This window comes from Hyperolius riggenbachi, chromosome 6 (genome assembly GCF_040937935.1).
Source record: "Hyperolius riggenbachi isolate aHypRig1 chromosome 6, aHypRig1.pri, whole genome shotgun sequence".
Classification (NCBI taxonomy): domain Eukaryota; kingdom Metazoa; phylum Chordata; class Amphibia; order Anura; family Hyperoliidae; genus Hyperolius; species Hyperolius riggenbachi.
The window spans coordinates 165,519,121-165,545,524 of record NC_090651.1 but is presented as its reverse complement, the minus strand read 5'-3'; the positions used below and the strand labels follow the sequence as shown (position 1 = coordinate 165,545,524).

Sequence of the window (26,404 nt, the reverse complement as noted above, 5' to 3'; positions counted from 1 at the left end):
GGGATGCATTAAAGGGCAAATAAAAACTCGAGATGCTAGCATAATATTGCCCCTGTTTAACTCTCTAGTAAGGCCACATCTGGAATATGGAATTCAGTTCTGGGCACCACATTACAAAAAAGATATTGCTGTTTTAGAGCAGGTGCAGAGACGAGCAACAAAATTGATACGTGGGATGGAGGGTCTCACTTACCAAGAAAGGTTCGATAAACTGGGTTTATTTAGTCTAGAGAAAAGACGCCTTAGAGGGGATCTAATTAACATGTATAAATACATCAGAGGGCAATACTATTGTATGGCGGATGAGCTTTTTGTCTCTAGGCCTTCTCAAAGGACTAGAGGACATGATCTGCGCATGGAGGAAAAACGCTTTTAGCCATTTATTTAGGAAAGAGTTCTTTACAGTAAGAGTGATTAAGATGTGGAATGCGTTGCCACAGGAAGTCGCTATGGCAACTCTATACCTGCATTTAAAGGGGGCTTAGATGCTTTCTTTGCGTTGAAAGACATCCATGGCTACAATTACTAAGTAATGCCTAATGATGTTGATCCAGGGATTTTATCTGATTGCCATCTGGAGTCGGGAAGGATTTTTTTTCCCTTTTGGGGCTAATTGGACCATGCCTTGTAAGGGTTTTTTCGCCTTCCTCTGGATCAACAGGGATATGTGAGGGAGCAGGCTGGTGTTGTACTTTGTTCTCTGGTTGAACTCGATGGACGTATGTCTTTTTTCAACCAAAATAACTATGAAATTATGTAACATACTAGAACAGGTACAAAGATGGGCAACTAAATTAATCAGAGGAATGGAAGGTCTCCCTTACCAAGAAAGGCTGGACAAACTGGGTTTATTCAACTGGGACAAACAACAGCTAATTAACATGTATAACTACAGCAGAGGGCAATACAAAAGCTTGGCAGATCAGCTTTTTGTTCCTATGCTTGAACAAAGGACAAGATGACTTAATCTATCTATGGAGAAAAATGTTTTGCAATCTATTTAGAAAGGGGTTCTTTAAGTAAGATTTGTTAAAATGTGGAATACTTTACCACAGGAAGTAGTTATGACAAATTCTATATACACACTTAAAAGAGGTTCAGTGCCAAAAGTTGGACTTTTATTTGGAAATTAAAAGAATGTAAAAATACAGTGTGCTCATAATACTCATTAACCCTTGTCGCCCATACTGGCTGGTATTCTCCAGGCAATTCAGAGCCCATTCTGCCTCCCATGCAAATCACAAAAAAATTACTAATAACAAAATATGTGAATGTTTTTTTAAAATAGGTTGTGAGACGAAAACTCTCATGTATTATATCATATATTATCCTGTTTCAGCTGTACAATGTCCACATTTATCATCCAAACCATTACAACGTATGAATTGTTCCCATCCATGGGGAAACTTCAGTTATCAGTCATTCTGCCACTTTGAATGTTTTGATGGTTTTTTCCATGATGAAGTTGACAAGATTGAGTGTTTCTCTACTGGGAAATGGAGCGATGCACCACCACAGTGTTCAGGTATTGACATGAAGTAACCTCTAACTGAAGTAATTTATTTAATACTTTCATTGACAGAAAAGATTACTTTTGACAGAAACAAGGTTTGCTACAATGTTGACTCTGGATACTGACGTAATTTCCAGTAAAGCTAAAAGATCCTATAGTTTATTTGTGGAGGATGAGGGTGGAAGAAGAGAATTGCCGAGTGTGGTGGGTTACTAGTGGGAGTAACACAAATGGAGCCAATATTTGTAAGTTTTGTAGACACTGTAAATGGTTACCGGTAATGGAGTCCTGATGCAATTCACTTTTTTCCTGAGTTTTCTCATACCCTTACCCAGTGGTGCTCAGCAAGATTTCGGATATCCGAACTACCCAGATAATCCGAACTTTTTCCACTATCCGAACTTTGAATAGCAATTCGGATATTTTTTAAAATCCGAATAGACTATTCGAGCAAACTCGGATTTCCCATCTGAAAACCGAAATCCAGGCGGATAGTTCGTTCAGATATCCGAGCAGAAGTCAAAATCACCTTCAATGGCAAAAAACACTTTCGAAGGTATCCAGGCCTAGAGAGAGAGAGAGAGAGAGACCTCCGACAGGGATTTTGGCCATTGGAAGAGATTTTTGGAAGCATTTAAGCCATTTTCAAGTCACTTCCGATTTTTTATCCAGATATCCGAATCCGGCCGGATACTGAGGCCGGATATCCGATTCGGATCCGGATTGGAAAATTTTAAACTCAGATATCCGACCCGGATCGGATATCTGGGTATCTGGATCCGAATTAGATCCAGATAGTGAAAAGTGGTATCCGAGCAGCACTGCCCTTACCTTACCCTGCAAGCACTCAAAATAAGTTGTCCCAAGTTTACTTTACTTTTTAAAGTATATTTAAGCAAGAAGTTTTAAATCAGGATGATACCATTTATTGGCTAACTTAGAGGTAAATAAAAAGTAAGCTTTTGGCTAATAAGCCTTCATCGGAACTTAGTTCATGCATATTGACAAGATGTTTAAAAAACACAGCTTATATACGCTAGACATTCAGAGGAGAAACATTCTTTTGCAAACATAAATAAATGTAATTAGATGCCTTAATTGCCACTTCAGGAGGGTCTCACATACATGCTAGCTAATTTATGAAAGATAAGACCACTAGTTTGCTACATCATCACATTCCACAGACTCCGGGTGATGGGGAGACATTGTAAATCCAGAGTTCAAATGTGACTGGGTAGAGTACATACACCATTTGTTAATTATAAGCTAAGGGGAATTGTGGCATTTAAAAGCCATTTTTCCAGCACACGAAATACAATGGATAGTGGCATTAAACACCATCTTACCAGCATATGAAATAAAAAAATGAAAAAAATAAAAAAAATAATAAAAAGAATTGTGGCATTTAAAACACATCATACCAGCACAAGAAGTTAGAGTCCTTGTTTAAACCTTCAACAGTTTTGAACCAATGTATACATATTGTTTTTTTGTGTTAGTCTCTCCTTATGCAATTGGTAGCCACCCATTAATACAACGATGAGAACTGTGTCCACGTAAACAGAAATTTGTGGGTAATGGGAGATCAGTATATTTTTTATTATCCTTTTTTTGTTTGCTGTTAATAGTGAACCTGTGGTGGTCAGTGGCGTAGTAATAGGGGGTGCAGAGGTAGCGACCGCATCGGCGCCCTTGGGCCAGAGGGGCCCGAGAAGCCCACCCCTCAAACACAGTATTAGCTCTTTACTGGTCCTGTGCTGGTAATGATCACTTCTATAGTTGATTTGAATAGTAGTAATCATTAACAAACAGTTTCCCATTCCCTTCTTGCACATCTGACACTGTGGTTGTCCTTGATTGGTTGGGTGTGTTGTATCAATTGTTATCTATAGCATTCTTAGGGGGCCCCGATGCTAAACTTGCACTGGGGCCCACAGCTTCTTAGCTATGCCACTGGTGGTGGTTTATGGGCTCACGTAGAGTTCATCCTGTTACTCCTGCATAAATTCCTTTGGGGCATTTTGCAGACATGATCAGGTATACCAGATTACATGATTTACAAGAGAAGGTGCCTTGTACTTTATATTCATGTTGTGTACCTGGTATTGGTATCCTGGTGGTGGAATGGATGTGTTTACAGGTCTCACACCTTTTCTGTCAGCAGGGGAATATTCCATTCTGTTCTAGTTTATTCAAGGCACTCCTGACAATCATGTTTAAGATTGGGTGGCTGTCGGTATGCCAGGAGGGGAGTTTCAGGGTATATCTATCTCAGTCAAAAGTGAAGAAGCGGCACACAAAAGGCTTGCTATTTAAAGCATGTATTGACGATGGAGCAACACTACATGTTACGACGAACCTTCACGGTTCTTCATACACCTGATGAAGAACCGTGAAGGTTCGTAACATGTAGTGTTGCTCCATCGTCAATACATGCTTTAAATAGCAAGCCTTTTGTGTGCCGCCTCTTCACTTTTTGCATGACTTTACCCTCAGGTGGGTGACCTGAGTGAGGTGTAGCACCGGCAGCCTAAGGAATAGTTTTCCTGAAGGGGTTCCAGGACCGTGACCGAGCCTATACCGTGTTATATCTATCTCAGTCTCTGATCTTTGTGAAAACAGAATTAACTTATTTTGTAAACTTTCTTAAGATTTCCAGGTGTAGGTTGTAGTTGACCACCAGTGGGACATGGCTCGCTTCCTGGTTTTGCTTGTACTCCAGGAGTTGAGTCCTAGGGATGCTGTTTTTTTCGTTTGGGTCTCAGCCATTAGAGGATTTTATCCCTGTTTAATGAAATTCTTCTTCAGGTAACCCAGGTGTTTATCTCTGTCATCCTTGTCAGAACAGATCCAATTGCATCTAATTACCTGGCTGTAAATTATGGAGTCCTTTATATGTTTGGGGTGGAAACTGTCATACCTAAGGTATGTGGGAAGATCTGTCGGTTTGCTGTACATAGTCGTTTGTAGGCTCCCCCTCAAATGTATATGGTGGTCTCAAGAAAGTTAATCTCGCTGTGAGAGTAGCTTAGTTTCGGTTTGATTGTGGGATGGAAGACATTGAAATTCCTGTGGAAATTAATACGATCCTCCTCACTTGCAGACTAGAGGATCAAGATATTGTCTATAAAATGAAAGTAGGCCATGGGTTTTATATGACAAGTATCATGGTATTCTTCTTCAATCTTTGCCATGAAGAGATTTGCATACTGCGGTGCAAATCGTGAACCCATTGCCACACCCATCTGCTGTAAATAGAGATCCTCTCCAAAAGTAAAATAATTGTGGGTGAGAATGTATCTCTATCAATTGGCTTTATAGGTATGTCCAAACCTTAAAGATATTTACGACAGGCTGCAATGCCATCATCATGGTGGATGTTGGTGTACAGAGACTCTATATCCATCATGGAAAGAATGGTTGTGTAGGTCATGTTGGTCATACAAATACATGTTTTAAGGACAGAGACAGTGAACACCTCAATGACTTTGTAACAAGTAAAGAAACTTGTGTGGCGGGGCATTTCAGACATGACTGACTAATTTGAATAGTTTTACAATTTAGGATTCTGAGAAAGTGATAATGCCTTTGAGCGGTGGTGATAGGTTCAAACAATTGTGATCACACATCCAATTTTGATTGACTGATCACTGACCAATTTTACCATCTCCATGCATTATAAGGGCCAACAGATTTTGAATACTATGAACAGTTGATATTCATACTACAAGGAAGTGGTAAAATTGACAGAGCAATGGCCAATCAAAATTGGATGTGTATATGTACCCTGTAATTACATCTGAATGCACATACCGTAGTTGCCAACTGTAGTGATGCTCAAATACCCCTTTTTAAAATTCGAGTTTGGTCATATTCGAATAGTAAATTATTCGAGGTCAGTCGAATATTCGAGTCGAATAATTTTTACTATTCGATTCGACCTCGGACTTCGAGCTCACTATTCGAGTCGGTATTCGAGCTCATTATTCGAGCTGACTATTCGAATTGGCCTTAAATAGCTTCCAACGCTTGTTTTGAGGGTGAATGATGCAAGAAACATCTTTTTTTCCAAGTAACAACAGCAAGTGATTATGTGGGGATGTTCCTTTAAAAAAAAAAGGTGAAAAGAGAAGTTGTGTCCAGAATTTTGTTCAGTACTGTATATACTTCTTCTTCTTCTTCTTCTTTATCTTCTATCTTCTTCTTCTTCTATATCTTCTTCTTCTATATCTTCTTCTATATCTTCTTCTTCTTCTTCTATATTGTCTTCTTCTTCTTCTTCTTCTTCTTCTTCTTCTTCTTCATCTTCTTCATCTTCTTCATCATCATCTTCTTCATCTTCTTCATCATCATCATCTTCTTCTTCTTCTTCATCTTCTTCTTCTTCATCTTCTTCATCTTCTTCATCATCTTCTTCTTCATCTTCTTCTTTTTCATCTTCTTCTTCATCTTCTTCATCTTCTTCATCTTCTTCATCTTCTTCTTCATCTTCTTCATCTTCTTCTTCATCTTCTTCATCTTCTTCATCTTCTTCTTCTTCTTCTTCTTCTTCTCCTTCTTCTTCTTCTTCATCTTCTTCTTCTTCTTCTTCTTCATTTTCTTCTTCTTCATCTTCTTCTCCTTCTTCTTCTTCTTCTTCTTCTTCTTCTTCTTCTTCTTCTTCTTCTTCTTCTTCTTCTTCTTCTTCTTCTTCATCTTCTTCTTCTTCATCTTCTTCTTCTTCTTCTATATCGTCTTCTTCTTCACTTATTTCTCTTTTCAATTTTTTTTTTAAAGAAATGCAGCTATTTTTGAGCGTAACAAATAGCTGGTGGCGCACGCATGTTGGAAGCGCCATTGTATGTGCTCCCTGGCAGTGGAAACACACAGACAGCAGGAGGTAAATTCAGCAGCAGGAGGAGGAGGATGAGTGTGTGGCAGCAGGCAGTCAATGAGGCAGGCAGCGTGACATAATAGCCCTGGTACCTAGCGGTGATACCAGGGCTGTAAATAAACACAGCAGGCAGGAGGTCCCAGACAGTGGTCGTGCAGCCCACATCGTGTCCAATACACAACTGGGACAACACAGTTTTCAACCCGGGCACCTCAGAAAAATTAAACCTTTTTTTTTTTAATGGTTTTTTGGTTTTGTTTGTACAACCAATTACACAGATATATAGCTATTGTTTGACGTAATAGCTGGTGGCAGAGTGGCAGCAGAATGTAATTCTGTGTACCCTGGCAGTGGGAAACACAGACCGACAGCAGCAGTAGCAGGAGGAATGGAGGAGTAATGTGAGCAGCTATTGTTTGACGTAATAGCTGGTGGCAGTGTGGCAGCAGAAGGGAATTCTGTGTACCCTGGCAGTGGGAAACACAGACAGACAGCAGCAGCAGGAGGAATGGAGGAGTAGTGTGAGTGTGGCAGCAGGCAGGCAGCGTGACATAATAGCCCTGGTACCTAGCGGTGATACCAGGGCTGTAAATAAACACAACAGGAGGTCCCAGACAGCGGTCGTGCAGCCCACATCGTGTCCAATACACAACTGGGACAACACAGTTTTCAACCCGGGCACCTCAGAAAAATTAAACCTTTTTTTTTTTTTTAAATGGTTTTTTGGTTTTGTTTGTACAACCAATTACACAGATATATAGCTATTGTTTGACGTAATAGCTGGTGGCAGTGTGGCAGCAGAAGGTAATTCTGTGTACCCTGGCAGTGGGAAACACAGACCGACAGCAGCAGCAGCAGGAGGAATGGAGGAGTAATGTGAGCAGCTATTGTTTGACGTAATAGCTGGTGGCAGTGTGGCAGCAGAAGGTAATTCTGTGTACCTTGGCAGTGGGAAACACAGACAGACAGCAGCAGCAGGAGGAATGGAGGAGTAGTGTGAGTGTGGCAGCAGGCAGGCAGCGTGACATAATAGCCCTGGTACCTAGCGGTGATAACAGGGCTGTAAATAAACACAACAGGAGGTCCCAGACAGCGGTCGTGCAGCCCACATCGTGTCCAATACACAACTGGGACAACACAGTTTTCAACCCGGGCACCTCAGAAAAATTAAACCTTTTTTTTTTTTTTAATGGTTTTTTGGTTTTGTTTGTACAACCAATTACACAGATATATAGCTATTGTTTGACGTAATAGCTGGTGGCAGTGTGGCAGCAGAAGGTAATTCTGTGTACCCTGGCAGTGGGAAACACAGACCGACAGCAGCAGCAGCAGGAGGAATGGAGGAGTAATGTGAGCAGCTATTGTTTGACGTAATAGCTGGTGGCAGAGTGGCAGCAGAAGGTAATTCTGTGTACCCTGGCAGTGGGAAACACAGACAGACAGCAGCAGCAGGAGGAATGGAGGAGTAGTGTGAGTGTGGCAGCAGGCAGGCAGCGTGACATAATAGCCCTGGTACCTAGCGGTGATACCAGGGCTGTAAATAAACACAACAGGAGGTCCCAGACAGCGGTCGTGCAGCCCACATCGTGTCCAATACACAACTGGGACAACACAGTTTTCAACCCGGGCACCTCAGAAAAATTAAACCTTTTTTTTTTTTTAAATGGTTTTTTGGTTTTGTTTGTACAACCAATTACACAGATATATAGCTATTGTTTGACGTAATAGCTGGTGGCAGAGTGGCAGCAGAATGTAATTCTGTGTACCCTGGCAGTGGGAAACACAGACAGACAGCAGAAGGGCAGTACACAGCAGCCCACTGTAGGTGTAAAATGTGTGGCTGCAGGCGACGTAATAGTCAAACTGAACCAGGCTGGCTTAGTGAGCAGGAGCCAGGAGGTGGTAAAGGGTGGTAAGGCACATTAACGATGGTTCTTAGCCAGTTCATGTCCCCCTCTCGCCGACAACAGGGGCCAGGAACTCGCCTTCCACCCACGCCTGGTTCATCTTGAGAAACGTCAGTCTGTCCACAGACTTGTGAGACAGACGTGAGCGTTTCTCGGTGACCACGCCACCAGCTGCACTGAAGCAGCGCTCGGACAGCACGCTGGAAGGGGGGCAGGACAGCACTTCCAGGGCGTACTGCGCCAGCTCGCTCCAGATCTCCAGGCGCTTGACCCAATACTCCATGGGATCAACAGGGGCATCGCTGTCAAGCCCGCTGTAGGACCCCATGTAGTCAGCCACCATGCGGGTCAGGCGCTGGCTGTGACCGGAGGAGGATGCTGCTGCATCATGCACCTCCTCTCTAGTCACTGCTGCCGGAGCCTCTACAGTCCTGTAGAGCTCGTGGCTGAGAGACAGCAGGTCTGTGGGGCGCTTGCTGCTGGATGCAGGCACCTGCTGCTGCCTCTGTGCTGGCTGCTGGACAGTGGGGGTGGAAGGCTGGGGGAAGGCTTCCTCCAAGCGCTCAACAAGGGCCTGCTGCAAGCTCCTTATTTGTTGCGCTGGGTCTCCTCCTGCAGGTGGCAGGAACTGGCTCAACTTCCCCTTGAGGCGTGGGTCCAACATCATGCTGATCCAGATGTCCTCCCTCTGCTTCATCTGGATCACCCTGGGGTCCTTGCGCAGGCACGCCAGCATGTGCGCTGCCATTGGGAAGAGGCGGGCCACGTGTGCTGGCACATCGACGGCAGTGCTGTCCTCCTCATCCTCCTCCTCTGCCGCCTCATCCTCTCTCCACCCCCGCACCAACTCAGCTGCGCTGTGCTGATCCCCCTCATCAGCAGCAAGGTCAGGGACCTCCACCAAGTCCTCCTCCTCCTCCCCCTCAGAGGTGGACTGTGCAGCTGCTTGCCGCTCCTGCTGGTCCAAGGCTGCCGCTCCCTGTTCCAGCAAAGCATCGAGGGCCCTGTTCAGCAGACAAACCAGGGGCACCCACTCGCAGACCATAGCATGGTCCCTGCTCACCATGTTAGTGGCCTGCAGAAAGGGAGCCAGCACTAAGCACACCTGCTGCATGTGCCTCCAGTCATCATCGGGGACGATGGACGGGATGTTGCTGGTCTTGTCCCTTCTCTGAGCGGCGGAAACAGTGGCCAGGGCAAGGTACTGGTTGACAGCGTGCTTCTGTTCAACCAGACGCTCCAACATCGCCAGGGTGGAGTTCCAGCGAGTCGGAACGTCAAGGATCAGCCGATGGCGTGGCAGCTCCAGCTCCTTTTGCACGTCTTCCAGGCTCGCACAGGCTGCAGCCGAGCGCCGGAAGTGACGCACAACGTTCCTTGCCGTTTCCAGCAGTTCGCCCATCCCCTGGTAGGTGCGCAAGAACTTTTGCACCACCAGGTTCAGCACGTGGGCAAGACAGGGGATGTGGGTCAGGTTTCCCCTGTCTATTGCGGCAACCAGATTGGCCCCATTGTCGGCCACCACCTCTCCGACTCTGAGGCCTCTGGGGGTCAGCCAAATCCTCTCCTGCTCCTGGAGTTTGGCCAACACATGGGGTGCCGTCAGCTTGGTCTTCCCAAGGCTGACCAAGTGCAGCAGCGCTTGGCAGTGGCGGGCCTTCACGCTGCTGCTGAGGCGGGGGGTTTGGCCAGGTGTGCCGGAGGATGGCAGAGGATCGGAGGAACCTGCTGCAGTTCCCCTGACCCTGCGGGGGGGGGCACCACCCACTGTGTTGCTGCTGCTGTGCCCGCTGCTGCACTCCTATCCTCACCCCCTTCCACCAAGCTGACCCAGTGGACAGTGAAAGACAGGTAGCGGCCTGTCCCGAAGCGGCTGCTCCAGGAGTCCATGGTGACGTGGACCCTTTCACCAACCGCGTGCTCCAGCCTTCGCTCCACATTGGCCATCACAAAGCGGTGCAGTGCAGGAATGGCCTTGCGGGCGAAGAAGTGTCTGCTGGGGAGCTGCCAGTCTGGGGCTGCACAAGCAAGCAGCGCACGCATGTCGCTCCCCTCCTGCACAAGCGTGTACGGCAGGAGTTGAGAGCACATGGCCCGTGCCAGCAAGCCGTTCAGCTGCCGCACGCGACGGCTGCTGGGAGGCAGAGCCCTAACCACCCCCTGGAAGGACTCGCTCAAAAGGCTCTGGCGTGGCCTTTTGCTGGCACGGGAATCAGCAGACACAGCAGAGGAGGCCACTGAGGACTGGCTGCCAGAACAGGCCTCAGTGTCGGCGGCAGGAGTTGCAGAGGGGGGAGGAGCAGTGCGTTTCCGCACTCCTGCTGGTGCTGCTGGAGGAGCAGGAGGGCGGGTGGCTGCTGTTGCTGCTGCTGCTGCTGCTGAAGGCTGTGCAGTGATGGGTGTGGTGCCACTGCCAGCACCAGATGCCTTCAGCCTCTGGAACTCCTCATGCTGGTGGAAATGTTTCGCAGCAAGGTGGTTGATGAGCGAGTTGGTACTGAACTTTAAGGGGTCTGCACCTCTGCTCAACTTCCGCTGACAGTGGTTGCAAGTGGCGTACTTGCTGTACACTGTGGGCATGGTGAAAAAACGCCAGATTGGTGACAAAAACGACCCCCTACGGCATGGAACCGCTGCTGCCTGTCTCCCTGTGGTGGTTGGGGGGGGGGGGGGGGGGGCTTGGGTGCGGCTGGTGGTGGTACTGGCAGATGCTGCTGCTGCTGCTGAGCCTGAGACACCAGCAGGCTGTGGGACCTGCCTACTGCTGCCAATGCTTGCAATGATGCTCCTCCTTGCAAGGCCCACAAGCGCATCCTCCTCCTCCTCCTCCTCAGAGCTGCTGAGGACGACATCCCCTGGAGGTGGTGGCACCCAGTCTCTGTCTGTCACCGTGTCATCATCAGCCTCCCCCTCCTGAAACATGTCCTGCTGGGATGATGACCCCCCAAAATCCTCTCCTGATGCATGGATGGGCTGCTTGACTGTCGCCACAGTCTTGCTGTCCAATCCCTCATCCCCCAAAGTGCCCATCAGCATCTCCTCCTCCAAATCGCCAACAACAGCAGACAATACCCTGATGGTGCCTGGGGTAAAAATACTGCTGAGTGACAGGTCGCCAACTTGTGACGGTGAACTGGCCTCCTCCCCAGGCCCTGCTGGGCGGCTGCTGCGAACAGGGGTGGTGGTGAGGGTGGAGGCCTCGGATGCAGAGCTGATGGCGGGCTGCTCATCCTCCGTCATCAGTTGCACCACAGTGTCTGCATCCTTTTCCTCAATGGGACGTTTCCGACCTGGCTGGAGGAAAATCGGAGCAGGTGCTACACGCTGCTGCTGCTGCTGTGTCTCTGCAGCGTGAGTTGCAGATGCTCCTGCTGGGCGGTGCCCAAGGCGTCCACGGCCAGTGGCTATGGGAGGAATGTTAGCCACTGACGCTGCTGCTGCGGAACTGTGCATGGTGGCGCGGCCGCGCCCGCAGCTTGCCACAATGCTGCTCCCTCTCCTCCTGATTCCCTTGCTGCCCTTCCCCTTGCCCAAACCGCGCTGGCTGCCACTTCCAGACATCTTCGATGTTTTGGGCGTAAACACAAAAGTTTTTGAAAAGGGCGGGTGAAAAGTGGGGTACTTTAATGGAGTGGGTTGGTGGGTGAGGTAACTGAGTGAGTGTCCCGACTCCCTAGTACAGTAAGTAAGTAGTAACAGTCAGGAAGTACAACTAGCAGTTACAATAATCAGTAGTAATCACAAGGAAATAGAGTGTGTGTACACTACAGACAGTGAGTGCACGCACGCGCAAACACACGCAGGAGCTGGCCTATGAACAGAGAGTGAGTGAGTGTCCCTAGTACAGTAAGTAAGTAGTAACAGTCAGGAAGTACAACTAGAAGTTACAATAATCAGTAGTAATCACAAGGAAATAGAGTGTGTGTACACTACAGACAGTGAGTGCACGCACGCGCACACACGTGCAGGAGCTAGCCTATGAACAGTGACTGAGTGAGTGTCCCTACTACAGTAAGTAAGTAGTAACTGTCAGGAAGTAGAATTTACAATAATCAATCAGTAATCAGAAGGAAATAGAGTGTGTGTACAGTACACAGACAGTGAGTGCACACACACACGCAGGAGCTAGTAGCCTATGAACAGTGACAGTGAGTGTCCTAGTACAGTTACAGTATATAACTATTCAGAAGGAAATAGAGTGTGTGTACAGTACACAGACAGTGAGTGCACGCACACGCAGGAGCTAGCCTATGAACAGTGACAGTCAGTGAGTGTCTTAGTACAGTTACAGTATATAACTATTCAGAAGGAAATAGAATGTGTGTACAGTACACAGACAGTGAGTGAGTGCACGCACACGCAGGAGCTAGCCTATGAACAGTGACAGTCAGTGAGTGTCCTAGTACAGTTACAGTATATAACTATTCAGAAGGAAATAGAGTGTGTGTACAGTACACAGACAGTGAGTGCACGCACACGCAGGAGCTAGTAGCCTATGAACAGTGACAGTCAGTGAGTGTCCTAGTACAGTTACAGTATATAACTATTCAGAAGGAAATAGAGTGTGTGTACAGTACACAGACAGTGAGTGCATGCACACGCAGGAGCTAGTAGCCTATGAACAGTGACAGTCAGGTAGTGTCCTAGTACAGTTACAGTATATAACTATTCAGAAGGAAATAGAGTGTGTGTACACAGACAGTGAGTGCAAGCACACGCAGGAGCTAGTAGCCTATGAACAGTGACAGTGAGTGTCCTAGTACAGTTACAGTATATAACTATTCAGAAGGAAATAGAGTGTGTGTACACAGACAGTGAGTGCAAGCACACGCAGGAGCTAGTAGCCTATGAACAGTGACAGTGAGTGTCCTAGTACAGTTAGTATATAACTACAATACAAAATACAATCACTAAGTAGTAAAGGACAGCAGAAATACTGTCTAATACTATCTAATACTGTCTAATACTAATGAGAAATAAACTAACAGAGGACAGGAGGACAGCTGCCCACACAGGCAGGCCCTGAGGCCTAAAGCTGTAAGCTTGCCTGCAGCAGCTGGCCTGTCTCTATGTAACACAAAAGCTACTAACTAAAATACAATGTCTATCTAACTAACAACAATATAGGTGTGTATAGGAGGTGTATGTGAGCAAAAACGCTAGGTAAATGACCACAATAGAGCTCTTGCTAAGCCAAAGCACAAAGGAGCAACTCTCTCTCTATGCAAGTCTCAGGCAAGGACGGAGAAACGGAACATGGCGGCCGCTATTTATAGGGTAGGGGCTGGCCAGGGTCCCCCTCTGTGATTGGCTGCCGTCAGAGGGCCTGGGAGCCCTCTGATTGGCTCTAAGGACATCAATCTGGGCTATGACGCTATTCGAGCTCGGTATTCGAGCTCGAATAGCGCCGTTTGCTCGAATAGCTCGAATAGTGAATGGGCTATTCGCGTTTACTCGAATAGCCCATTCGAATAGCTGCAGCTATTCGGAGCTCGAATACCGAGCTCGAATAGCTGAAAAAGAGCTTGAATATTCGAGCTACTCGAATATTCGAGCTCTGCTGAGCACCACTGGCCAACTGTCCTGTCACACTCACCGTACCAGGCTCCCGCGGCGTTCCTGAACTCGGTCCCTTGTACGCAGGGGTTCGCTGGGACTCCTTCGTTTACTTCCTGGCCAGCGGCATCTGGCGTCACGCTGCAAGCGCATTCGCCAAAAAGGTTGCACCAGCAAATGCTCTGAAAAGGTTGCACCAGTGCATGCACGGAAAATTAGCACACATTTCTGGCATTCCAATTGGTTCCTCACAGTATTTAAGCAGCACTGACCTCAGTGACAGTGCTGCTCATTCTGACAGCTTAGCGTAAGCCCCGTGGTGACTCTACTGCTTCCTGCTACTATTCTGATTGGTTCCCGGTTTGACCCTTGGCTTGTGACCCGACCTCCGTTGATTGCCGCCTGCCCCGACCCTCGGCTTGTGACCAGACTCCGTTGATTGCTGCCTGCCCCGACCCCTGGCTTGTGACCTGACTACGTTGAATTCTGCCTACCTCGGACCTCTGGCTAGCTGTCTGACTACGTTTTCTCCTTCTTATATACTAGCGTCACTGTTCTCCCAACCACTAGCTGAGGTTATCCCAGTAGTGACCTGGTGGGCACTAGGCAGCGAAATCCTGCACTCCCCTCAAGGGGGTGTTGGCGAAGACCCGTGGTCACTTAGATCCCACTACTGGGTAACCCCTCTTCCATCAGTGGAAGGGTCAACATTGTCTGAAGATAACTTGGCTGAAGATAACATGTCCTTAAACTGAGGGACTGTTACAAGATTTGGAAACTCATTATTAATGCCCACCCCAAGAGTCTACTGTACATGTCTAATCCTTATTCTCACATGCTTCTTTTTTGTCATCTATTTTGGTTCATCGCCCAACACCACATCTGCTGCCATTTTCAATTTCAACCAATGCCCTCTCTACCTTTATATTACTAAAGACAAAAATTTTGTTTCAAAGTTTTTATTGAAAATTTTTTTGAACATGAACAATAGGTAACATAAGGGAAGGAACATAGACCAACAGTGCTTATGGAATACATTACATTGGACATAGAAATGTGGTTATAAGTTGCAGGTTAGTCACATAACTTAAATAACGTTATTGATACACAGTACATGAGGGGGTGAAACTTATCATCAAGTAGGCCTGCTATGCTTCACCTCGGTTGGGGCAAGCATAGAGGCCAGGGTGGATTGACTAAGTTACTTGTCCACTGTGTCTCAGCGGGGAGACTTAGAACACGAAGGGTAACTAGGAAGGGGGTAGCCTGGGTCTGTGGGCCCAGTAGGGGGAGGGGATAGTATCTGTGGCAGAGTCAATGTACCTCAGAGGATCAAACCAGCTATCTGGGGTATACTTTAATACAGTGTAGGTAGAGGAGCCGGCCTAGAGGGGAGGGGTGAGGGGAGGAGGGCCGGTGGTAGATGGGCTTAGGAGGTTGGCTCAAGCTGTGAGCCTAACCTCTGCGCTTCAGCACTTAGAAGGGTTAAGGGATAGAAATAGAGCTAAAGTAAGAAGGAAGAGAGAGAAGATAGGAAAAGAGAGAGAGAGAGGGGGCCCATCTCATAGCCTTGAGATTAGGGTATCCTCCATGCTCGGGTGTTCGAGCTGGATCCAGGGTTCCCATATTTTCTCAAAGGATTTATGGGTGTCTCGGAGTATGCTTGTGAGGTTTTCATTGACCATAAAAGAGTTCATTCTAGCCTTGACTTCCTCAAAGTTAACTGACGGCTTCTTCCAGTTCTTAGCTATAGTCATGGTGGCTGCTGAAAATACTAGAGAGGCTAATTTATTTTGTTTAGCTGTGAGGGAGTCAATTTTTGCATGTAATAAAGCTTGCCACGGGTTTCTGGGTATTGTTTTATGAAACAGTGTAGACAACAGTTTAAAAACCCGACTCCAGAATCGGATAAGTCGAGGGCAGGACCACCAGGTGTGTAGCATGTCCCCAATCACTCTACATCCCCTGAAACAGAAGGGGCTAGCTGAGGGAAAGACCTTGGCTATTCTAGCTGGGACTAAATACCATCTGGTCAGAATTTTATATGCAGATTCTATGGTATGTAAGTTATTAGAGCATTTTAGTGTCCTTCCCCAGATGTCAAGCCAGTCTTCCCTGTCCTTAGGCTCTGCTAGATCGGATTCCCACCTTTGCATGTATGCATGCTGAGTGGGGTGTTGAGGACGGGTTAAAAGGGCGTAGATAGAGGATATTAGGCCTCTGGAGTTAGGGCGGCGGAGGCAGACATTCTCGAAGGGTGTTGGGTTTAATGGAAGGTCTCTGTCTCTAATGAGTGTGGAGATCCAATGGCGTAGTTGGAGATAGCGGAAGAATTCCGCTTTGGGGATTTGGTGTTTTTCTTGGAGCTCGGACCACAAACAGACACCTCTGGGGGTGAGAAAGTGATCCACATTTGTTAAACCGTGTTCCGACCACCAAGAGAACGAGGCCGGACAATCTAGGCCAGGGCGGAAAAGAGGATTTCCTATGATAGGTGCTAAAGGCAGATGGGGAGATTGTAGGTTGGATGAGTAACGCACAGAGTCCCAAACTTGGAGGTTGTGCCTCAAGGGGGGCCCATGGTAGGTGTTCTTAGCTTGGCAGGGAGCCATAGTAGCGTGCTAGGGAGAAGAGGTGTGCATTCGGGGATTTCTAAAAATACCCATAGAGGAGCCTCCTGAAGTTGGAAGAGCCGGGTGAGTTGACTAATGGTGGCCGCGTTGTAGTAGGAGCTGATCTGAGGGACACCGAGGCCACCGTCTAATTTGTGGGCATACATAGTTGATTTGCATACTCGGGGACCTTTATGGCCCCAGATAAAGGTCATAATCCTGCGTTGGAATATTCGGAGATAGTGGTCAGGGATTTTAACTGGGAGAGTGCGGAAGTAGTACAATAGTTTAGGCAGGTATGTCATTTTAATGGAGTTGATTTTGCCTAGCCAGGACAGGGGATGAGTGGACCATTTGGTTGTCAGAGCCGTTAGTGTTTTTAGAAGTGGCGGGTAGTTAGCTGAAAAAAGGGAAGAGTATGAGGGCGTTAGGGTGATGCCCAAATAGGGGAGTGTTTGTACCCAACGAAAGGGACTTGTCTCCCTAAGGGCCTCATATCTCGTTGGGTCTAGAGAAATGTTCATTGCTTTTGATTTGGTAGCATTAATATGGAGGCCTGAGATTTTAGCAAAAATGTCGAAGGCTTTAAGTGCGTTAGGGATTGAGATAAGGGGCTGGGTAAGGAATAGGAGGGTGTCGTCTGCGAACATTAATATTTTGTGGTTGATGCCGGCCCTTTCCACTCCTTTAACATCTATATCATTCCTGAGGTATCTGGCAAATGGTTCTAGCGCTAGAATGAAGAGCAGGGGGGACAGGGGGCAGCACTGCCTCGTTCCCCTGCTAATCGGGAATACCTCAGAGGTATGTCCGAAATAACGTACCGTAGCGGTAGGGTGAGAGTAGATACTTTCCACCCAGTTCAAGAAATTAGAGTCTAGGCCCCATCTGCGAAGAGTCTGCTTCAGGTAGGACCAGGAGAGCGTGTCAAATGCTTTAAAGATGTCAAGCGACAATGCCACTCCAGGTATTTTATTATGTTGTAAGTAATGGGTTAAGAGGATGGCTCTCCTCGTGGCATCTTCAGTTTGCCTACCTGGGACAAACCCGACCTGGTCCCTGTGGATGAGGGTGGGGAGGACTGTGTTCAGCCTCATAGCTAAAATTTTGCCCAGGAGTTTGAAGTCGATATTAACCACTTGAGGACCCACCCTTTACCCCCCCTTAAGGACCAGCGCTGTTGTAGCTGATCTGTGCTGGGTGGGCTCTGCAGCCCCCAGCACAGATCAGCGTGCAGGCAGAGCGACCAGATCGCCCCCCTTTTTTCCCCACTAGGGGGATGATGTGCTGGGGGGGTCTGATCGCTCCTGCCTGCCGGGTGTTGCGGGGGGGGGGGGGGCACCTCAAAGCCCCCCTCCGCGGCGAAATCCTCCCCCTCCCTCTCCTACCTGGCCCCCCCTGGTAAGCCGGGCTGCACAGGACGCTATCCGTCCTGTGCAGCCAGTGACAGGCTGTCTCCTGTCACATGGCGGCGATCCCCGGCCGCTGATTGGCCTGGGGATCGCCGATCTGCCTTACGGCGCTGCTGCGCAGCAGCGCCGTACAATGTAAACAAAGCGGATTATTTCCGCTTGTGTTTACATTTAGCCTGCGAGCCGCCATCGGCGGCCCGCAGGCTATTCACGGAGCCCCCCGCCGTGATTTGACAGGAAGCAGCCGCTCGCGCGAGCGGCTGCTTCCTGATTAATCAGCCTGCAGCTGGCGACGCAGTACTGCGTCGCTGGTCCTGCAGCTGCCACTTTGCCGACGCACGGTATAAGCGTGCGGTCGGCAAGTGGTTAATTAGGGATATAGGGCGGAATTGATAGGGGCTAAGGCAATCTTGGTCTTCTTTGGGGATCATAGAGATTTGCGCTCTGAGCATGTTATAGGGAGGAAGGTTACCTTCCCTAAGTGCATTGTAACATTTGGCCAACGTTGGAGCTATCAGTTCTGCGGTCTTTTTATAATACTGGGCTGAAAAGCCATCAGGGCCAGGGGATTTATTTGATTTGAGTGTTTTGATGGCGGCTTGGACCTCGAGGTTAGTAATGGGGGTGCTAAGACGTTCTGCTGTCTCAGGCGAGAGACTGGGGAGTGAGGCTTGATCTAGAAAAGCTAGAATGTCTCGCTCGGGGGCTTCAGGTGGTTTGGAGTAGAGATCCGTGAGAAATTTGGAAAAAATGTCCACGATTTTGCGGGGGTTGGCTGTGGCTTGGCCTGTTTGATCTCGAACTTTAAGTATGGTGGAATGTAGGGGGCGGTTTTTTAGAGTTCGGGCCAAGAGGGCGAGGGGTTTGTTAGCATTGTAGTAGAACATCTGCCTCCGCCACCTCATCTGTCTCTCAACTTTATCAGTGAGGAGAAGGTCCAATTCTGTGCGGGCCCTATCTCTAATCAGTCTGTTGATACGTGTGGGAGTTTGCATCCAGTCCTGATCTGCTTTCTCCAGTTTAGCAGTGAGTTCCTCTATTTTTGAGTTTCTCTGGCGTTTGAGTTGACTTGCCTGGTTAATTAAGAAGCCTCTGATGGTCGCTTTGTGTGCTTCCCATAAAATCGGTGGGGAAGAGACCGAGCCATAATTATCATCGAAATATTCTTTAATTCTGTCTTTCAAATGATTTAGGAGGTCTTCTCTAGAAAGCAGGGAGTCATTAAGCCGCCAGTGGAATTCTCTGCGGGGAGGGGATATGGGTGTGTAGCAAATGGATATGGGAGAATGGTCCGACCACGGGGTATTATGAATTTTAGCTGCTGGGACCAGATGTAGACAGTGTTGCTGGACAAAGATATGGTCAATGCGGCTAAAACTATTATGGACGTGTGAGAAGAAGGTGAAGTCACGCACTGTGGGGTGGAGTTCCCGCCAAGCATCAACAAGACCATATCTGTCTAGCAGCTGTTTAATCTTGGTGCCCTGTATGTCAGAGGGCTCTGATGGGGAGTTGGTGACCTGGTTTCTTTGTCTGTCGATTTTGGGGTTCAAGGTGGCGTTTGTGTCGCCAGTGACAATTATCATGCCAGAGCCATGTTTATTCAATACTTGTAGGAAGTGAGAATAGAAATTAGATTGGTGAGCGTTTGGAGCGTAATATGTCGCTAATGTGATGTCTTGATCATATAATGTGCCGAGGAGAATCAGATACCTTCCAGTAGGGTCCGCTATGTGCTTATTGCAAATGAATGGGAGATTTTCTCTAATGGCTATAATGACTCCTCGGACCTTGGTCCGAGCGCAGGCGAAGAAAGCTGTGGGGAAATGTCTATTCAGGTACTTCGGACATGATGTAGATGATAGTCTGGTCTCCTGGAGGCAGACCAGGTCTGCCTGGCAGGATTTGTAATAGTTAAATGCTTTGGATCTTTTTTGGGGAGAGCCGAAACCCTGGACGTTGTGTGAGAATATTTTAAGGGTGTGAGCGGTCATGGGGGATAAGGAGAGGTGTTAGCAATGGGAGGCAAGGCCATGAGATGGGTTCCCCAGGGGAGAGGGGTGAGGGGGGGAAAGAGGAAGAAAGAGATACAACAGAAAGAATAAAGAAAAAGAGGCCGGAGGCACCTCACATTCCAGGGAGCTCCGGGTGGAGGGAAGCAAATAGAGACTGAGAAAGGTCGGGGGACCTTTTCAGAAAGATGTGGTGGCCCTGTGTGGGCCAGAAGCGGGAATATCCCGAAGATCATGGAGGTCACCAAAGGAGGGATCTCCAGGGGCATCATAAGGGGGCATGTGTCAGCCGTCTGCCCCACCTGCCTTGAGGTGGGTGTCTGGTACAGGTTGAGAGCATATGTTGTTATGGGGAGGGAGGGACAAGAGTGTTGCGGTGGTAGTGATCGCCTAGGTGGGCCTGGGCTCTAGGGCACTGGGATACAGCCGGAGGATCAGCTTGTGTCAGAGTCCTGGGTTGGTCGACCATACACTGCTTGGAAGAGGATGCAGGGCCTTAAGACTCATGATGTGAGGTAGTGCTAGGTTCAGGGGTAGGAATGGGGAGTGTCTGATTAACCAATGAAGGTCTAGTACCGAGGTCCCAGGCTATGGTATGTATAGAACTCTGTATTGCTTACCTGCCCTGGTCAGCTGGGGCTGTTGTAGTGGGTTCATGGGACAGGTGGTGGGAGTATAAGCAGAGATTCCGTTTATAGTGGGCAGCTCACAGAGGCTAAAATATTGTGGCTCGTTTTCATAGAAAATACAATGGTGTTGTCCTCCGCGTCCAGCGCTGCTAATGTTGTGATTGCGGTATGGAAGTGATTTGTGTTGGCGCTGTACGCTGAGGACAGGCCTCTGGGGAGACAAGTGTGCAGAACTACGGGACTCTATTATTGGTGAGGCAAGGTTGCCCTCCAGTGGGTTGAAATGGCATTTTAAGGACAACCCTTATTATCAGTATGTTACTTAAGATGTTTTACCTCCCATCTGAGCAACTCAGAACAGCTAATACGGAATGATACTTTACATGAAACGCAAGCTAACATAGCATAACATAACATTGTCCTCGACGTCCAGCGCCACCCATAATGAGCTTAATGTAAAGTTCGATCACCGGATATGTGATTGAAGTATAATAGCGCTCCACGCCGAGGACATGTAGTTGAGAAGGCAGAAACACATAGATCTGTGAGACTCATATAGGTATAGGGTCAGATCGCCATTCAATGGTGTAGAATTGGCGTTTAGAGGACGTACATCGGGTGCAAAATAATAGTAGTCTCGCAATTATAGAACGGGAAGGATATTTCATTACCGGGGCCGTGCTGGATGAGCAAAACCGATAAGAGCCCCAAAAGGGGGGTTTCAGCCAACCGGGCGGCTCAGCCGATTTAAATAGGAGAGCCAGAGATTTAAATAGGAGAGCCAGAGGACATCATTAGTTCTGCTGCATAGTGCCCGGGGCCTTCTGGAAACGAGTTAAATTAGAATATAGCTTACATACGCGCCTCAGTGAGCTATGTAGTTTTTATTAGTATTAAAGGGGCTACATCCAGCAAGTACCCTGTAGGGATTGTGTATTGGGGGCTAACGCTTCCGTGTCCTCTTGAGTAGTAATGGGAGCCCCATAGGGGTTAGACTAGAGAGGACCACATTTTCATAGAAACTGTAAGCATATGGTGTCTATGCAAAATGAGCGGGGCAACCTGGGTAGTTATTTGTTGATATCTGTGTGAGTGGTCGCCCCCCCAGCTTGACCGTTTTAGTGAGATAATCGCAGCATTTGGGGGTAATGCGAGACCAGATAAGTGCCTTAGTTTTAGTTGGTAGGGAGATGCAATATGAGGGGCGTGCCCCACCCACACAGATTCAGCGCACATATAGGGATCGTTTTATAAACATAGCATGCGGTGCATTAGATAGAAAATACCATAAAAGCAACTCAGGTAGGACTAGAGTGCCCAGTCGAAGTAATACAATTTCTGCGTGCCGATTAAGAAATGTAGTCCATAGGGAGCCTTCTAAGATGCAGTGCAGGAGCGTTCTCTTCTGTGGGATGAACGTGTGGGAGTTAGTTATAGGCAACATGACGGGGCGGGAGAGTGAAGGAAAAGCCATGGCGGGAAGCTAAAGTTCAAATAGCCATGCTTCGTTAAACCATGCGGTCTATCAAGGTTCAGTAGCGTAAGGCCAGCCGAGAGCCAAATACCCCAAAACGTAGTACATAGTCAATTCTCGATCAGTCCCGGTTCTGGGGTAGCTAAGCAGGTTAGGGGTGAAAAACATGGTCCCCAACAGTGGGCATGGCGAATAAAAATGGAAATGTAACACAATAAAGGTGCTCACGACATACAAAAAAGGGGGGAGCCAGTAATGTATAAAACAAAGGGTCTTACCCAACCGGAGCAACCGATGAGGGTGATGTACCCGGTAAGGGGTTAAAGCAAAAAGGAGCTGGGTTCCTAATGAGAGATGAAGGACATCATGGTGGGGCTTCGTCTGCCTTGTCGTCAGCTAGCCTCGATGATGATCTTATGGACCGAGGCGAGGAAGCCTGGCGTTCGTCCTCTCATGAAGCAGGAGATCTTTGGTTGCGGCTGTTAGTGGAGGGTCGGTTCTCTGCAGGTGGCAAAAGTAAGCGGAGTTTCTCTATGAGCTGTTGTGCTTCTTCTGGCGTGGAGACAGCGTGCGAGCGGCCTGAGGCAGTAAAGATTAATTTGAAGGGGAATCCCCATTTGTATTTAATTTGGTGAGAGGATAGGGCAGATGTAAACGGCTTCATGGCTCTCCGTTTGAGAATGGTAGAAGCGGCCAGGTCTGCGAAGATCTGGTAGCGGTGCTCTTGGAATGTAAGCGGTTCCTGTTCCCGCGCGGCCTGAAGAATGGTTTCTTTTGTTCTATAGAAGGTGAACTTAACCAGAATGTCTCTGGGTGGGCCATTTGCTTTGACCGGGCCTAGAGCACGGTGTATGCGGTCGAATTCGAGCCGCTCAATGGGAATCGCCGGGACAAGCTCCTGGAAGAGGGCTGTGGCTGTAGAGGTAAGATCCTCAATACTTTCAGGCAGGCCTCTGATTCTTAAGTTGCTCCTACGGGAGCGGTTCTCAGAGTCCTCAAGGCGGAGCTTGGCCTCAGAAAGCTCGGACTTCATTTCGGCTATTTCCTTGTCATGTGCATCTAGTACTGTGGAGGCTTTGTTTGCTTTGTCCTCCAGGTCGCCGGTCCGACTAGCGAGCTCACGGATCTCCGCTTTGAGCTGGTGTGTGATCTTGTTAGCTACCGAGTCCAGTTCACGCTGGAGCAGGGATTTAAATTTATCTAAAAGCAAGGCGTCTTTTGGAGTCCAGTCCAGGGAGTCGTCCTCCATTTCTCGCCTTTTCGGGGTATTTTTGAGTTTCTTAGGCTGCTGTCTCGGGTAGGAGGCAACTGTGACATCCGAGCACGAGGAAGCTGAGGACGCCATGTTGTCCTGGCTGCGGCGGCGGCTCGACCTCGGAGTAGGGGTGGAATACGCCTCCTCTTGGGAATCTTTGCGGCCCATAGTAGCTTCAGTGGTAGTTCTTGTCAGGTAGGGGTAGGTGGTTAGCAAATTATGCCTGTATCAGGTAAGATTTAAGATGAAGGCAGACGGCTGTGCAGAGCGCGGCTAGAGAGTGACCATCTCTCAAGCGCGCCAGCCACGCCCCCGATCACTAAAGACAAAAATTTAACAAAGTAATCCTCACCTGCTTCACAAAGTGTGTCTGGGATTACATGAAGAGACAGAAGGATTACAGGCAGCCTTCATATTTTGTTAGTTCTCCAAGATATTTTGTAACAACCTATCTTTGGATTTCCTTCAAACAATGAGTGCAAGTGTACCTAGAAGTATTGATGCTGTTTTAAAAGCAAAGGTGTGAGGAAATGCGGAAAAGCCGCCGCGTGTACTCAGAACGGGGCGGCTGATTCCGCGTCCAACGCGGCGGTTCGCACGCATAGGCCTACATCCAGTAAGATGGCCGAACGCGGAGGAACCGCTGCATGCCTTGATAGTGGTGCGGCGGATTCCGTGTCCAGCACGGCGGGTGATTTGCAACACATGTCTGGTGTGGATGGGACTGATAGTCCACACAGGTTCAGAAGGACGGTGCGCGCGCACAGAGGCAGAACTTTTATGACCGCTAGAAGGGAGTTAGCTGACCAAGCCGGTCAGCTGACGATTCAACCAGTTCCCATTGGTCCAGCACTTAGGGGAGGCGCTGGAGAGGGCTTTGCTATATATACTGGGTGCTGGTCATTCTCTGGTTGTCTGCCGTTGCGATCACTACGTGGAAGCACTCAGACCTTTTGTCAGATTCTCTGTTATATCTCTGTTATACTTCAGACTAGTTCCCGGGTGTTGATGATCAAGGACCTCACACCCAGATTAGGGACTTGTGTTATCTCTGTTATACTTCAGACTAGTTCCAGGGTGTTGATGATCAAGGACCTCACACTCAGATTAGGGACTTGTGTTATCAACCTGTTATACTTCAGACTAGTTCCAGGGTGTTGATGATCAAGGACCTAACACCCAGATTAGGGACTTGTGTTATCAACCTGTTATACTTCAGACTAGTTCCAGGGTGTTGATGATCAAGGACCTCACACCCAGATTAGGGACTTGTATTATCATTCTGTTATTCTTCAGACTAGTTCCAGGGTGTTGATGATCACGGAGCTCACACCAAGACTAGGCATTGTATATTATCTGTTATGACCTTCTGCTTTCCTGACCATCCCTCTGTTTTCTGATTTGGTACCACGCATATCTGATATCACGTTGCCAAACCCTGCCTGTCTTGGATACCGAATCAGCCTTCTATCTTTGTACCTTATCTGTCTGTCTGTTGCCGACCTGGCTAGTCCCACCTCGAGAACTATCTCCTCTGTTTAGAGATAGTTCACAGATCTGTCAGTGACACTCCACCCTTGGTGTCACTCACACTCTGGTCCTTCCCTCACTCAGCCTGACTCCCCCCCCTTTGGGAGCCTCAGGCCGAGGAAGGAGCCTGTCCTTTGAGCAGTAAACCATACTGTCTTGTATCCCCTTACGGGGACTCTCCTCAAAGTATTACTGTTGCACCAAACACTCATATCACTCAGGTGTCCAGAGGTTAGAGATATATCTTATTATCGGTGATACTGCAGATCATCAATAATCGGGTATATATCTGTATTCTCGGTGATACTGCAGATCACCGGTAATCAGATCCTCTCTGTGTTACACCGATCGTTACAAAAGGGTGGTTGTACCAAATATTGGTTTGGTTTCGATTTCTGATTTTTCTGTTTTTTCACTTTGCAATGTTGATTAATAAATTAAACTATTAGCATTTGTTTTTGTAAATGCATTCTCAGTATTTACGCGACATATATTCATGCCAACTTAAAATGTCTGCACCCTATTATATATTATATTTATATAGTATATATAATAATTGTATCTTTCTTTTCTTTTGGTAAGCTGTGAAGTGTGAGTTTCTGACACCTCCTCGGAATGGTTTATTTTCATGCATTCATCCATGGGGTAACTATAGCTTTGGATCAACGTGTGGATTCTCATGCTTGGAAGGATGGAATCTTAAGGGTCCCACTATGACTAAGTGCGGCAGTACAGGACAGTGGACAGAAAATGTTCCTGAATGTAAAGGTATAGTAATGCCATTTTGAGGCGCGTGGGTTTAAACGCTCATGAAAGTGAAAGTGTTCTGAAACAGTGGTTCCTATTTATGCTTCGACTGGTTAGAATTAAAAGGAAAGTCTGGGGTGTTCTAACTAAAGGCAGCCCCCTCCAGCTTTATCAGCTGTTGTACATAATCCTTAAATACTATTTGTCATAGGCCCCCTAGAGGCTAGACTGCTCAATGCCTTCCAATCTATTTCAAGCCACAGACCATTTAACCTTGTGGATGCAATCGATGTGCTAAAACCTCTGGAATTGGGCAGCAGACCGGCTAGGAGGGAGCGTGAGCGACACAAACACTTTATTACACAATATTTCAGTTACCAGGCTGACACCACCTCTGTAGAAGAACAGAGGACCTGTGCTGACTATTGTAAACTTGCAAATAAAATTGTTAAAAACACGCTAGTCTGGCTGAAACAATACAATACTTCTGGTAGCAAATCTTTAGAAAGGCTAGGATTCTTTCTGCGGTGCTTAGAGCAGGTATGTAGCTGAGAAAAATGGAAATGCAACAAAAATAATATATAGAAAATATATAGAAAATTATTAAAAGTAACAATTATGGAGACTGTAGCCCAGGTAAAATAAAAGGAAAAAACTAAGAGAATAAATACTTAAAGTTTTGGAAGAAATATTACCTTTGTGTGGAAAATCCAACAAATGCAAAGTTCATTTGTTTCAGAATTCCTGGAAGTTAGCCATGGGTTCAATCCATATGTGGTGTTAAAAAATGGAGAACCCTTGCTGAGATTGCTGTGGTTCTTTATCTAAACTTGCTCTGAGGGCAGAGCTCAGAGCCAGCACCTGGGCTGGGGTTTGGGCTTTAT

General features: G+C 47.5%; 1 protein-coding gene across 1 annotated transcript in view; it reads left to right on the top strand.

Annotated features, from left to right (window-relative positions):
* Positions 1-26,404, top strand: part of SELL (selectin L) — a 128,003-nt gene that overhangs the window by 75,488 nt on the left and 26,111 nt on the right. Inside the window, exons 6-7 of the mRNA XM_068242669.1 lie at positions 1,340-1,525; positions 25,356-25,541. Coding sequence (XP_068098770.1) covers positions 1,340-1,525; positions 25,356-25,541 — 372 coding nt within the window. The remainder of the gene's footprint in view (positions 1-1,339; positions 1,526-25,355; positions 25,542-26,404) is intronic.